General features: G+C 37.5%; 1 protein-coding gene across 9 annotated transcripts in view; it reads left to right on the forward strand.

Moving 5' to 3' along the window:
- EYA1 (EYA transcriptional coactivator and phosphatase 1) overlaps positions 1-15,459 on the forward strand; it is a 157,112-nt gene that overhangs the window by 133,713 nt on the left and 7,940 nt on the right. For 8 of the 9 annotated variants that reach the window (XM_014257268.2, XM_014257273.2, XM_088056682.1 and 5 more), the window contains 5 exons: positions 10,504-10,562; positions 10,758-10,918; positions 11,119-11,233; positions 11,533-11,654; positions 13,789-13,889. In XM_014257268.2, the coding sequence (XP_014112743.1) occupies positions 10,504-10,562; positions 10,758-10,918; positions 11,119-11,233; positions 11,533-11,654; positions 13,789-13,889 (558 nt within the window). The remainder of the gene's footprint in view (positions 1-10,503; positions 10,563-10,757; positions 10,919-11,118; positions 11,234-11,532; positions 11,655-13,788; positions 13,890-15,459) is intronic. The other variant, XM_014257285.2, reaches the window with a different exon arrangement.

A 15,459-nucleotide genomic window follows, 5' to 3' on the forward strand; every position in this document is an offset into this window, starting at 1 on the left:
AGCTACAGAGAACTCTGGCTGGTGTTGGTGACAAATTATGTTTACAAAATGATGTGGTAACCCATTGAAAAAGAAGAAATCGGAGCAACAGTAAATCAGAGTATTTCTCCTCTAAGTACTGCTGTTCCAAAACAAGTTACCTGTGATTGTGTGTGTTGTTTAATAGCTCATTTTTCTTGACCATAAAGCAAGTGAGACTTCTAGGCTTTCAGGGGGTGTGAAAAAATGCTTCAGAAATCAGAAAGATTACCTCAAAGTTACAACACAGTCAATGGCAGAACATATATATTGGTAGCTATGAATTAAAATAATTCAGGAGAAAGGAGAAAAAAATTATGGGATTAGAACTTAATATCATTTTATAATTATTTGCTATATTAATAACTTTTATAAATTCTCTTACTTCTTGCATCACTTGTATATTTTTCACATCTTGATGGTTTTTGAAATTATATTATTTGAAGAAAATTGTGATGGAGGATTCATTAAACTATCGATGAACAGTTACGCCATTTACATTTGGATTGTGATAAGGCTTTCAGAATGCTAAAAAGATGAACCCACTGATTAAGTCTGTAGCACCACCACTAGAGCTGGTATTGACTTCCATTCAGAATGAGGGCTAAAGTTGCATAGAATTTAATTCAACTTTATGGATTTTAGTTGTTCCACCATTCCTAAGTTATTGGAATATGAAGGGAGTTGTTATTATTTGTAGTTCAGTTGAGTTTTTTTTTTAAAACAAAATAGGTAGCAGCTCTTTTAAGAAGTAAACACAACAGCTTTGAGTGTCTCCTGCCCTTTGTTTTCCTCATGGATCATTACCCCTGTTCTATTTAAAAGATTTAATTTGCCAACTTGTCTAGAAGCATTGCAAAACCTCAGTTTTTTTCATTATGGCATGAATTTTGCTTGTTGTGCTGGGATCACCAGTGATGTGCCAGGAAAGGAAGAAAATCAACCTAGATGTCAGTTAAAAATACAAAAAAAAAAATCAGTATAAAGCAACTGTGTTGTTGATAGGTGGTGGTCAGCCACTGTTGAGATAAAGGGATAGGTTTACTCACCTAAAAGTAAATATTGACCATGATGATGCCAAAGAAAATAAATTTCTTAGAAAATTACATTGCACTTTCTCTCAAAATAGAAAAATAGCATGTACATTCTTTAATATTCAAAGAAATGTTTCTTCAATAGAAATACTTTAAAAACAATCTATGAAAGAAAAACTTTTTGCTTGAGAAGAGTTTTCAAAAGACTATGATAGCTAAAGATGAGCTGAAAGTAGAATTAGCTCTTGGTGACTGTTAGAATGTAATCATTCATGATTGTTTTTGCCAGATGACCTTCATTTAGCAATAAACAATGCACAGAAGCTCATGTTCAGACCTCTAAGTCTAGTTCTACTGCTGTGAGAAATATCTGTTTTCCTTGAGGCACAAATGTGATTTTGGCAGAGTTGGTCTGACTTGGCTGTGATTGGAGGATGGATCCTGGAAAGTCTTAGCGAACCTTTGGCTCTTCATTTCCTAATTGGTTAGCTAGATGTTGAATGAAAAACATCTGAGGTCACTTCTTAAAAAAAAAAAACCACCAAACATAGAAAGGACTGTAGAACATACTGAAAATAGACTTCTGGGCCATCAGACTCAAAAAAATAAGCAATTACAGGAAAGACTGTTGAATAAGCTTTATTCCTGGTGAGATACAAGGAATGGTTTCAGGGAGAGGAAAGCTTCAAACAGAGCTGACTGAATTATTTTCCTCCCAAACACCATAAGGATGGCAGCTGAACAAATCTTTGGTCACTCAGAGTGGAGTCATCAGGTCCCTACATAGGAATATCTATTCAAAAATTGCTTTTCTCATTTGGCTGAAATAAGAGTTCACCTCCTCCCAATGTTTGTGATGTCTGTAATGGGAACCTCCTGACCAGATAGTGGCTAGGGGTGCTTTATGGGAAGCATGTGATTCAACTTCTGATAGCTCTTCTTCATCAGTGGATATTTCTGGGAAAGCCAAATGTAATTATTCAAAAAACTTTTAACAGGATTAAATTTATTTTTAGAGATATAAACCTTATTTTTAAAGTACTGTGAGTTCTAGGAAGAGTTGGCAAAGACAAGTTCACTTTCTAAGGAACCGGTCAACAATTGTGAACTCCCTTCCAGCAGGCATCACAGCAGTTCCCTTTGCACTTTCAGACTGAGACACAAAGCCCATCTATTTGCATTTAATTTTCCACAGTAGCAATTCAAGAACAGCTCAGTTGCAGTGCAGGAAAGAAGGGTAGAGAGAGAGAAAAGGAAATACAAATCACGGCACAAGATTTTTCCCTAAGACGTATGTGAGGATAAAACGGGAAATAGCTTCTCATCTATGTGATAATACTACTGTGGGTGACTTGTAGAAAGTTAATGAAGTTCCACTTCATGAATGTAGGACTAAATTAGATCACACATGTAGTTGTAGGTAAATGAACAAAAATGCAAAACAAAGTCTTCATTCAGGCAGAACTGTGGCTTTGCTGGTCTGTGCAAAACACAGCTAAAAGCCTGAACCCGTCTGAAATGCAAGATGCCTGGCTGTTGTGGAATGTGCTGCTGTAGTTCCTGAGTGTTAGAGCTACAAAGAATAACAAATACCTCCTTTTCTCACTTGAGAAGGCCATTCCTACAGGCTTATGCAACTTATTAACCACTTAATTTCTTTCACATGGCAAATGACAAGTACCTTCATGCTAGGTGCCACTAAAAATAGAGCCTACGTGATTTCCTTTCTCAAGAGGATCATATGGGTTGTTCTTCGCAGACGTACACCTGAGCTGAAATACCAAGCAGTCTACCATGCTTGTAGCATCACTTTATCACTTTATTTACCTTTCTGGTGCTTCTCCCTGAGCTGCCAGCCGGGGTTAAACCACCACAGGCTTTAAGGTGGCACAGAAACTCTTGTCTCTCTAGCTGGCACTCTTACAGCTCTGACAAAGGATAGCTGTCCTCTGCTCTGGCTGGGCAAGGCAGTGATGGGTCAGCTCACTCCTTACTTCTGCCACTGAGCAGCAGCACAGGGGCCAACATCTGCCCCACAACGCTGGGAGTGGGAAATAAAATGAAAGAGAAAATTCAAAGTGTTTTGGAAAGATCTTCAGGCTGCCCATAGAAGAAAATGCTTTTGCTGTCCATACTGGCAAGGTTGGCAGAGGGAATTTTAAACCCTGGCTTTGTTTCATTAGCAGACAATTACAAAGATGGGAGACTAACTCACTCAAACCATTGCAGCTTTCATTTTAAACACATGCATTTAGAATATTATCAACAGCACCAAGGCCCGTCAAGTTTAAATGATTTGGTTGTGTGGAACTGAAATACACAGCTTAGATCATTTTGTGAAAATTTCCACATGAACCCCTCATTTCCAGAGAAATGAGACATTTTAAGGCTTTTGTAAAAAAAATCATAGTTTAATTTTTAGGTTCTTTAAAATTTAAATATATTTTAATAGTCTTTAGTGTATAATTTCAACAAAATGTATATGTTCTTAAAAGTATATTTTCAAGTTAATGAATTTGGGAAAAATTCATTACATTCTGATGAGATTCATGGCTTTTTTTACTTCTTAAAATATCATCATATTTTATTTTTGCTGTCTCCCATGAATCTTTTTTTATTATTATTTTTGTAAAAGTATATATTAGCAGATAATAAGAATCATATAATAAAGAAAGTATTTACATGTGAAGTGATGGCCTTTTAAAATATAGTTAATTTGACACTTTGAACCTAACACTATTGTCTCCGGGAGTGACACAGGCTCTTCAAGCAGATACATTTGAATTTTATTTAGCTGTATCTATCTATTGGTAAAATTCTTTCTTTGACCTCCCTCCCTCATCCCTTCACTTTCCCTGCAAAATATACAGAAATAGAATAACAGAATAACAAATTACTTTTTCAGAGTTGGAGGAAGAACTGATTGTTAGAGAGGTACTGTATCCACTGCAGTTGCCATATCTTTAGGTCATGTTTTATTTTAAATTGGATTCTTCCAGTTACAAGGTGTAGTTGAAATGAAAATGTAAACCTTGGTTTTAGCATAGCTACTTCAATAAACACGAGTTTCAGAATAAGATCTGTATTTATTTTGGAATATACACTGTTTACTTTAGGAGTATCATATTTGATCCAAATGTATTTGTTGATGTGAGCAAGCAAAATAGGATTTTAATCACTTTTTCTATTAGAAAAGAATGGCATCCATTGTGTGCTATAAAAGGGTTACATGTTCGGTGCAGGGGAGTACTTTAGAGTCATTGGATGTGAAAAAGAGTTTGTAAATAATTTCAGTCCTCAGTGTTTATAACAGATAATAGTTTAAATATGTATTTTTTTTGTTGTTGTTCTGATGTTCTATTTAACAATAAATGATAGGGTTTGGGGGGTTTTGGTAGGGTTTTGTGGGCTTTTTTTTTACACTATAAGCTTCTCTTTATAGTTTTAAGTTTAAAATGGGAGCATTTTGAAAGCCTTCACAGCCCAATTTAATTCCTTGACTGTTCATCCACAAATTGTCAGACAGAATGAAGTGGATTTCAAGAACCCTCTTTGTTCTTAATATCCTGTGCCTGACCCACAGGTAATCTGCACCTTTTTTCTTCAGCGCCAAATAATTGTGGTGGGAAAGAAGAGAAAATGTAAGGGTCACAAAGTGCAGGCTAGACAGAGATGACAGGTCCTGCCAATTGAGTGCCAGTGTTGAGAAGCTGCGAACCTCAGTCCCTGCTCTTTCACATGGATTTGTGCTGGACGTTAACAGGCGCTCCGCGATGACGGGTTAGGAAGCTCAGCACTTCAGCCTTTGTTGCCTCGGCTTGAAAGGAAGTGCAGAGGGTTTTGTGTATTTAGCAAGCACAGAAGTGCAGTAGAGAAGCATTAGGTGCAGTTCATACTCTATATATATATATATATATATATATATATGTGTGTGTGTGTGTATGTATGTATGAATGTATGTATGTATACACACACACACACAAAGGATATAAATGTGCTGTTGTTCAATTTTCCAACCTGTACATACCAGGGATTTTATCCTTCTAATCAAGTGAAAAGCAGAGGTTTACTTCTAAAGCTTAATGAATGCTGGCAAATACTGTTGGGGTCCTTGCATGTGGTCACAACTATGAGTAAAAAGACTGGGACGTGGTGGGGGGGGAGTTTAAATGGTCATTCACAAACTGAAAAAAATTCACAAATTACTATATGTAATTGTTGCCTGGGAAAAAAACATAAATTCTGACATTATGTAACTCTGTGATTCCCAAAGAAGCACGTTGTGATGGCTAATAGGAGTGATGAGTATTTGTGGAGTAGATCATAGTCTTAAAGGGTATATACAACTGAAAGGGTATATATCTTATTCCTGGAAAAGACATAAACAGAGGTACTGCTGTCATAAAAAGCTGCATTAAAAACACAGCAGTGTACACTTGGGGATTTTTTTAAATTTATTTTTTTTTTACAGATACATCACATTTATAAAGGATTGCATCTTTAACTTGTTTTGCTAGATCTGTTCTCACATGTACATGACCAAATTTCTCTACTGTTCAGTAGGGAAAATGAAGCAGTGGATATAATTGCATAATGACAGATATGAGAGGAACAGAGAATCCCAGCAATCATTTCCTGTGAGTTGGCCAGCTTCCAGGATGTCTCAATGGGCCCGCTGATGTAAAGGCAAAATGAAAATAGTTCATTCTGAAGGGTAGTTGTTGGTTGGGGGGTTTTTTTCCATCTCTCATTTGACTTTGCAGACTAAGGTATTGGAACAATTAGTTGGCAGTGTGGTGTTAGTTTTCTCACGGTAAATTAAGAAGATTAACCAAATGTGGAAATGTATTTTAGCTATAATCAGCAGATTTGAAACTGTAATACTTCAGCATCCTCTGAGGTTATGTTAATATTATTCACATTATTCCACTCTATAATGTGCAAGCTTTTCCAGAGTTACCTTATGTCAGTGTTTATTCAAAGACAGCAGAATTATTAGATTTATTTTTGTTAGTTTTGTAACACAGAAATGTAGAGGATCAGCATGTTAGCTGTTGCATCACTCCACTTGGCATGTAGTGTTCGCATGGATAACAGAACTATTATAGCAGCCTTAATCTCTTTTTTCATTATTATTATTATTATTGTTATTAATTTTCCTACAGTAAATTGAGTAGTGAAGCATATTTTACATAATTATGGCAGAAGTACACAACTTGACGGGTGGTAGTGAAGGGGCAAAGTAATATAAATATTTGCAGAACATTTCTGCCATAAGTTAATGCTTTGCACATGAATCTTTATAAGGATCCTAAGTTAGTTTAAAGGAATGATTCCAGAGGACTACATAGGTCCAGGCTATGATGACTGCAGAGCATCTCTGGGAGTTTTTGGCTTGTCATACAAAAACAGAAAAGAGAAGGAGGAAAACTTAGCAGGAAGAAGTTAACAAATGCTTTGGGAACGGAGGAGGGGGAAGACATAAGCTTTCCATGTACAAATCTTCAGCTAGACTCACCTAGTCATTCATTTTTGATTGCTGTTTATCTTTGGCTTCCTTCATTTCACTGGAGACATTTGCTTAGCAAATGATTGCAGCAGCTTTAAGTTGCTGCTGCAAGCACGTATCTGCTGCTGCTTTAAACCCCAAAGCAGAGCTGATGGAAGGGGATGGAGAAACAAGTCTCAGTTACTCCATGCAACATCTGTTGGTTTAATTGAGCTGCTGCAGGAGATTCAAGCTAAGCTACCAGCTGTGGCACAGAAAGGTCTGAGACACACAAACACATGGATCCGTGCAAGCCAGCTGTGTGAAAGAGCAAAAAAGGACAGCATGGGCAGTAACTTCTTAATCTACTATCAGTAGATTTTCAGGTTACACATGTTGACACTCCCATTTTCCCTGAAAGTATTATTTCTTAACAATACCAAGTGCATTTTGCTTTCCAGGGATTGATCCAAAAGTCCAGAGGTGCATCTCAGCCTGTCTGACTGAAATATAAATCTTCAGTAAAAACGTGTTATCACTTGTAGTTCCTCCTGAAGATTTCAAACTGGATACACTGAAGTTGCAAGGTCAACACGTTTAGAAGCAAAACACAGCTAGCTGCATAAGCTTTATATGTAAGCCACAGGATATTTTGCTCCTTACTTGCCAATTCAGCCTATTTTAAAAGAGAATCCCACAATTTTAATTTTCTGCTTTGGACTTGACTGCTAAACTGATTCTGTCATAATAAAATACATCTGCATAAATAACAGTGTTTCTACAGGGACTTTCAGTATTTGTTTCTGATATCACTTTGCCAGAAATTAGGGGGAGAAATCTAGTACTGTATTTCCTATGAAAATTTCACAAAAGTGTCAAATACATTTGTGAAAGTTTGAAATGATGAGCCTGCAAACATTTATTTTTTTTTCCTGGTTGGCCATTTAGCTGCAAGTCAGCTCCCATCACAAAAGCATTTCTGAGAAGTACTTGAGGATTTTAGAGTCTATGTGTATATATACCATTGTGAAAATGTTCTGGTTGGAAGGGCATGCTTTTTGGGGGGGGCAGTGTTTTACCATTTCCCTGATTTTTAAGTTGCTAGCTCTGTGTCCTTGCTTATATCTAATCAGAGGACTGAGCAGTGTCTCAGGTAGCTCACAAACAGAATGTTTCACACAAACCAAGCAAGTGAAAACAAATACAAGGGGTTCTGATGGAAGGACGGGCCACATCAATTAATGATAGGCAGGTAACTGTCTCCTTTGAAGAATTACTCCTAAATAACTTCCCTGCTAAAACAGCAATTGCTAAATGAGTGTTTTTCCTTACCATGTTCCAGGGTTGAAAAATGCAGCCATCACTCATTAGCCCAAAGTCCAGGTCAGCTAGACAGCGTGAAAAAATACCTGGCGTTCAAAGCTCACATTTAGCCTCAAAGCCGTGCCCTGCCACTCAAAAGGAACAAAACAGTCCTGCACTGTTTGTGACCTCCCTTTAGCTGTAACATAGTGTCAATCACATTGGGCTTTAATCCTTTCCAAATTATAACATGTATCTCTTGTGCTTTGTTCCCCTCCTGATTTTCTTTCTTCTTTTATTCCTGACAAAAGAGGACACTATCTCTCTCTTATTATATTCAGTTTTTTATCCAAAATTTGTGGTGCTTGTGACATTTTCTTCATTTTTCTTGCTTTCTTGGCACTGTTTCTGTGCCTTTGCCCTACCAGTTTTTAGTCTCGGATTTCTTTTCTGGGCTTTTCTCTCAAAAATATTTCTTTCTTTTGATGTCACAATTTCTATTTCTAATGTACCACTGCAGTTCTCACTTTCTACCTACCAAGCAAGTGGTTAGACAGAAGCGGAGAATGTCTGTCATGATCCAAGGCTTGTGATGGTCCAAAGATTTTGCAGTGTGAATTAAAGTTCCAAGTCCCCAGATTCTCTCTAACTGTGGTATCTAAGATGTAGTGCTCTCAGTCTTCCTGCCTCTATCTTTTCCCTGAGAGAGTTGAATTTTGAAATTTTTTTGAGTTATTCCTTCTTCCATCTGCTCCTTTGAGAAGATGAGCTTCTACTCATTCCTTTAGTTTTGTGGTTACTAAAAAAATCGTTTCTTTTTCACAGATTTCTATTTTGAGTCCTCTTCTCCAGCAGCTTGTTACAGTTGTCATTCATAGTTTCTAAACTGGGGAAAGAGAAATCACTGAGCAGTAGAAGAGTAACTGAAGTGGGAAACTGATGAATTCAGGAGGGCGTTGCTTCTTTAGCTTACACTCAGCTCATATTTGAATTGTTAATGTGGTATACATTTGGATGGGTATTTATTCCAGGTTTTAAACAGAAAAATAGTAAAATTATGTGAATTTGATAACTTGCTGAATGAGCTTCTGACTCTTTTTCCAGCCAAGTTGATTTTTAAAGCCTGGCAACATATGCTCACACTTGCAGTTTCAGCTGTGTCTGTACCTCCAATGCATTTTGTCTGCCTGAGGAGGAAATTCACTCTATGATGGTTAAATATGAGAAAATGTAGTATTGTCTCTCCTGTGCTGGTTGTCACTCCTACCTCTCTAGCACAAGCTACCTATGCACAAGATACAGAAGAGTATGCATTACAGTAAGAATATGTTGTACAAGTGCAAAAGACCACACCTTGTTCTTCAGAACATTTCAAGTTTCTGGGGTAGTTTTCGTAAACCAATGTTTTTAAAAATCTAGAATCCACAGCCACCATGTGAGGCCACATAGGCTTCTTCAGCTTTTTTCTTATCTGAGGTTGTTGACCTCAGGAGAGGAGGAGAAGGTTACAGGGTCAAAGTCTTTTCCTCCTTGGAGCTTGCTGCTTGCTGGGAGAGGGTTGGCTGGAAAATAGATGTTTTAGAAAAAGGGGTTGAGGGTCATGATTTTAATTCTGTTAGGGAACAGCTGGTTTGAGTTTCTTTCCACTTCTATCTTCCCTCCCTTCCTCACAAATCCATGGAGAGAGAAAAATTTGTTCAGAGAAAGCAACACAAAAAAAAAAAAAAAAAAAAAAGACTTGCAGCATTTTCATCTTTAAAATAGATCATATTTATTGTAGGACTTCACATTAGGGGAGAAAAGAGGAAATTATTAAAATAATTTAAATCCATTATTGTTACAAGCATTGAATTGATATTGATCTAGAGTGTCAGAGGTTTATTTGTTTTCCTGCCAACAGTTAAAATGTTAATAGTAGTGTTTTAGTGGGGCTTTTTGTGGATAAACAATATGCATTGCAATTTTTAATTTAGTGATGGACAAAGCTAATTTTTAATGTATTGCATTAGTTTGCAGGCAAGCTGCTGAAGAAAGATGGTTTGATTTGGTTATTTCTGTTCAGATTTTCTTCATCTTGGCATGCTGCTTTCATGCACTAAGACCAAAGAGAGAGAATGAAACTCACAACTCTCAAATGAATGGCAAACTAGGAACAGATTTTTCATCTGCACTCCTCTGAAACACTGGCCTCAGGCTGTGTTGGTGTGTGGCTCAACAGCAATCAGAGGTCATAATTTCATTGGCGGTTAGCATCAGGTTTAATTTTTCTAATATGTTACATTTACCAAAATGTCTGGTTTCAGTTACACTTATGCACTGACTGAATCAGCTTTGAGCAGCATGATGTTTTAAGGTACCTGAAAGGCTACAGGAACGTTTATGGAACACATATGCTAATTGTTTTTAACCACTTTCCTTTCTAAACACAAAAACGTGTTTTTGGAAAGCCATTTAACAGTAGTAGCTAATGACGGTGTGCATTTATTCTAAGAAATGAGTGCAAGGAATAGGTAAAATAGTTGTTTTCACAAGACTGCCATCTACTGATTTCCACAATTAAAAATATCCCTGATGACTAGATTGTTCATAGATTTTTTTTTATAGCTTTGTTTTCAAGATTCACAAAATCAAGAAAATTATAAAATCTTTCTGTCACCTTAGGAATGCGACCAGGTTCACATTGATGACGTGTCTTCAGATGACAACGGTCAAGATTTAAGGTACAAGAGAACTCATTAAGATAAAAAGTTGCTTTGCAAATTCCTTCCTGGGCAAGCGATGGGCTGCTGGAATGCTCACAGTAGCCAGCTGTCTTTTAACTGTCTCCTTTGCAACCCAGCCCAGTGAGTGGCTGGTGGTTCAGTGTAGCCTGTTGCCTTTTATTAATCTGTGGGGTTTTTTTTATCTCTGCCTAGCACATACAACTTCGGAACAGACGGCTTTCCCGCGGCTGCCACCAGTGCCAATCTGTGCCTGGCGACCGGCGTGCGCGGAGGGGTGGACTGGATGCGGAAACTGGCCTTCCGCTACAGACGAGTTAAAGAAATATACAACACCTACAAAAATAATGTCGGAGGCAAGTAATCTGGAGTATCTAACACAGACTAGGGGCTGTAAATGGGAAGGACTTGTTTCTACACCTTTTTTTGACATAGCAGTGTTTGGTGAGCTGTTTAGTTTGCTGTGTGCAGGAAATTGTCTGAGCTAGTGAAAGCAAAGGGAAATGACAGAGCACTACTTAATACCAGTGCAGACATGCCCTTGTCTACTCCACAGGTCTACTTGGTCCAGCAAAAAGAGAGGCTTGGTTACAACTAAGAGCAGAAATTGAAGCTTTGACAGATTCTTGGTTAACACTTGCACTGAAAGCACTCACCCTCATTCATTCAAGGTGAGTATTAAGAGTACGAAGGAAGCCCTAAGGTGTCTGATGATGGTCTGGAAGAGGATGTCTGGTGTGGTGGGCAAAATGCTGAAGCTGGAGGACCTCATCCTCATCCCTTATTCTGATCTGGCCATGCCACACCTTGCTCCTCGGTATGGTGATAAAAAATAGATGATCTTTCAAATGGCAGTAATAATATTGAGGGGTTCTGGTAGGAGGGGTATGATTTTCCTTCCGTGTTTTTGTTTTGGTTTTTTTCTGTTTTGCTTGGTTAAGAAAGGATATTTGCGTTTTCTCTTCCATAGGACAAACTGTGTGAACATTCTCGTAACGACTACTCAGCTAATTCCAGCTCTGGCAAAAGTCTTGTTGTATGGACTAGGAGTTGTATTTCCCATAGAGAATATTTACAGTGCAACTAAAATAGGTGAGCTATTTTCATCATGTTGTGATTCATTTCAAGTTTTATTTCTAAATATATACGGTATTGTAGTCTGTATTTAATTCTAACCTGCTTTCACAGTAGCAAATACAGAGTTTAGTAACACCTGATCTTCATGAAACATTGCTAAAGCATCCTAAAAGTGCTTTTCAAATGTGTGATGATCCAGCACAGAAAGCTTTGTACAGCTCTATTAACAGTGTTACAGGCTCTGATAGGAGGAAATGTAGTTGCTTTTATTTTTCATCATTTCTCAGAACTGTGGGGCTGTGTAGCAGTTGAGAAAGGTTTTTAATAGGCAGTAAATACAGAACACTGGAGTCTCCCTGGAGCAGCAGTAAGAGAAGTTCTGTAAAGGTAAGCCCTGGCTTCATTTGTTTTCATGGGCTCTGGAAAAGATTTTGGTAGACAATTCAAGAGAAGCAAGAATGTTTTGCTGCAGAATGTAGTTATTTAAGTTTCTTCATACTGACTGCAATAATCTTCAGCCAGGCAAATGTTTATTTCTGTTTTCTGGTTCAGTATAAAAGATGTTATTCTGAGTATGCAGAAGTACCCCAGACCAGATGGCAACGGTGTTTGTAGTTTTTAATGTGATTATGACATATCTGTTCTGTCTCAGATTCCCTCATAATTGTGGTCTACACAAACACATTTTTCATGTGTTCTTAAGTATCTATAATACAGCAAGCTCAAATTGTCAAGAAATAATTTTGGGATTTTTTTTTTTTTTTTTTTTTAAACAGGGCAAAACAAAAATTGGTTCAGAGTTTTAAAAAGAAATTTGAAAGCATTCCCATAAAATATTTCAAACTGTTTCTTGAATATTAAAATTACAGTGCCCTCTGTCAAAACTCTATAGTAATTTATAACTTTGAAATATAATACTTTAAATACACATTTTAATTAAAACATATTTTAATAAATCTTTACTTGTGCCTTCATGTACATGTAATAGAGGTGTGTTTATGCAAAAATGTGTTCTGTCACTGTCACATGAAACCATGAGATTTTTGTAACATGACATGATTCCTAATATTTAAACACTGTTTCAAGTTAGTGTTGGATGTTTCTTATGCCTGGTGCTACTGTTAAATGGTATCAGTAAGTAGTTTGTCTTCTGTAATGGCTAGAAAACTTCATTTAATTTCCAGCCTAGTTTTTCTTACATGTTTATTATTCTTTAGCTTGAAATAATTGAGTTTAAAAAACACAGTTTTCCCCAACCATTGCTGTAGACACACAGATTAGCATGTCCCATGGCCAGACTGAAGTGACCTTTCAGAATGGTGACATTTGAGAAAACCCAGCTTTAAGTGTTTGCTTTCTTTCTGTCTTCTCAGTACAGTACCTGAAGCTTCCCAGTATGGGTACAAATTGAAAGAGGAAATTTAAGTTAGCTATTAATTCTTTATTCTAAGGGTGGTGAGACACTGAAACAGGTTGCCCAGGGAGGTTGTGGATGCCCCAGCCCTGGCAGTGTTCAAGGCCAGATTGGGTAAGGCCTTGGATAACCTGTTATAGTGGGAGTGTCCCTCCCACTATGGCACATGCCAGGGTGAGTTGGGACTAGATGATCTTTAAGGCCCCTTTCAATCCTTAACATTTCTGTGGTTCTGTGGTACTTGTTCATGGGGCTGGAGCACTGAGATCATTTCCCTGGGTGTGTACAGGACCCATATGAATGGATCCCAGTGCAAGATCAAGGACATGGTCCATGATCTTTTGGGTGACCTTCTAAGTCAGGGTACTACTGTTTTAGGAGCTGTGATTGGTCATGTCACAGGTTTCGGAGAAAAAGCTAGAATTTCAACTCAGCTTCAATCAACTTACTCCAATCAGGCTACTGGTCATAAACAAATGGAAGATAATTCTCCTTATGGTGAAATTCCCCACAAAACCTGTGTCACATTAAGGAATGAGACAAGAAAGGTCATACTGTGGACCTCTAGTATGCTGGCTATGCTGCATTCAGCTTTGATACACCTTTCTGAGGCTCTTCTCGTCTTGTAGCTCTACTTGAGAATTCCAAGGGTCGGGGAGATCCAAGCAAAAAAGTTATTTATTTGATGACATCCCATCACCACCTACCCTGAATAGCCTGATCTTTTTCTTTCAGGAAAGGAAAGTTGTTTTGAGCGAATAATTCAAAGATTTGGAAGAAAAGTAGTGTATGTTGTTATAGGGGATGGTGTTGAAGAAGAACAAGGCGCAAAAAAGGTAATCACCTTCTTTTGGTGAGGGTTGGTTTCAAGAGTCTGGAAAATTGTCTTTTCCTCAACATAGGACAGCATGCATTGACATTTAGGTTGGATATATTTGCCCTATAAAATCTGTATTGACCATATCTAGTGGAAATAGATAATTATAGATAATGATTTGCCCTGCTGTTCTCCAAAAGACACATTAAACTATTCAAGTATGTTTGATGTACTTCAAAAAGGGGCCAGAAAATGGGCCCTGGCTTTTTTGCCAAGAACTAATATTTCTGTTTTCCTTGGCAACCCAAAATACCACATAGGATGTTATGAATGTAAGCAAAATATGGTGATTCTTAGTGATCAAAGGCAGTGTCCTGTTTGACTGTATGAAATACATATATATCACACCTTAAAAAGACATGTAGGACTGGAGTAGGTAGGAATTTTCATTTTCTTGTGTGTCCATAATTTGGATTCTTCATTCAGACAACAACCTGTGGCTTGGCATGCATTCATAATCTCAGATAACTGAACAGAGGATACTATTTAACTGTCTATTATTTTTTGCTTTCCACTGAGAAGAAGGAGAATTTTTTTTTTCATTATGAATTAAGCTATATAAAAAAGAAACACTTCCCATTCACAAATAATAAGCATTATCTCTAGCCTTGCTAGAAAAACTACCCAAGGTAGTCTGCAGATACACATTCTTTGCTTGGAGGAATGAGGCATAACCTTGGCTATTTGAATAGAGCAGGAAAATGGGCATTTTTGTTCTTGCTTCCTTTCACAGATAAATTGCTTTTACACAGCTGCTTTTTCACCACAAAACTCTCCATGATACTTCTATCTCTTTTCACTGTGACTTTCTAAATTGGAGAAGTGAAACTAATTAGTCCACATGGCGTTTTAACAACCATTGACTGGTTTTGCTTCATGAAATCTCGGTTTTGTGCCCCTGAAGCCTTGCGGGTAGGTTCCCGGCTTGTCCCAGCACTTTGCCGAGTCTCAGTTTCATATATCCCTTTGGCGGACTGACGGGAACAGTTTGCTCCTTTCTCCTTCAGAAATGCCTTTCATCTTTGCAGAGAAATGTTTTCCCGCTGCAAATGATTACATTTTAAAAGCTGTATTTAAGATCAGGGGGGAAAAAAAAAAAATTCCTTCTCTTTGTTCCTTTTCTGTTGCTTGGTGAAATAGTGTCGTATATGATAATGGCAAGAGTAGTCCTTTTGGTAACATTATCTATTCCAATGCTTTTTTCAACAGGAAACATGATTCAGAAAAGCATAAGAGAGAGCCTTTCCAGTTGCTAAGAGAAGTAGCAGTATAGAAAGTTCCTTTGTGCAATTACTTGTGTGTATTCTTTCCTGGTGGAAGGAATTTTCAGGTTGAAAGCATGTTAGATGCTCTGGATTAAATTATCTGCTGCAGTGATGCCAGAGAAGTCAATAAGTAGACCAGCAGCCCTGCCTTTCTGCATAAACTATCAATTTGATTTAGGAAAGTGCTTCTGTGATTCTTGATCTGCTTCTTACTCCACCAAATAAGAAATCACCATTTCACACTGTGAATGCAGGATCTGCCTT

This window comes from Pseudopodoces humilis, chromosome 1 (assembly GCF_049639895.1).
Source record: "Pseudopodoces humilis isolate 2021_Gansu_Grassland_sample_001 chromosome 1, ASM4963989v1, whole genome shotgun sequence".
Classification (NCBI taxonomy): domain Eukaryota; kingdom Metazoa; phylum Chordata; class Aves; order Passeriformes; family Paridae; genus Pseudopodoces; species Pseudopodoces humilis.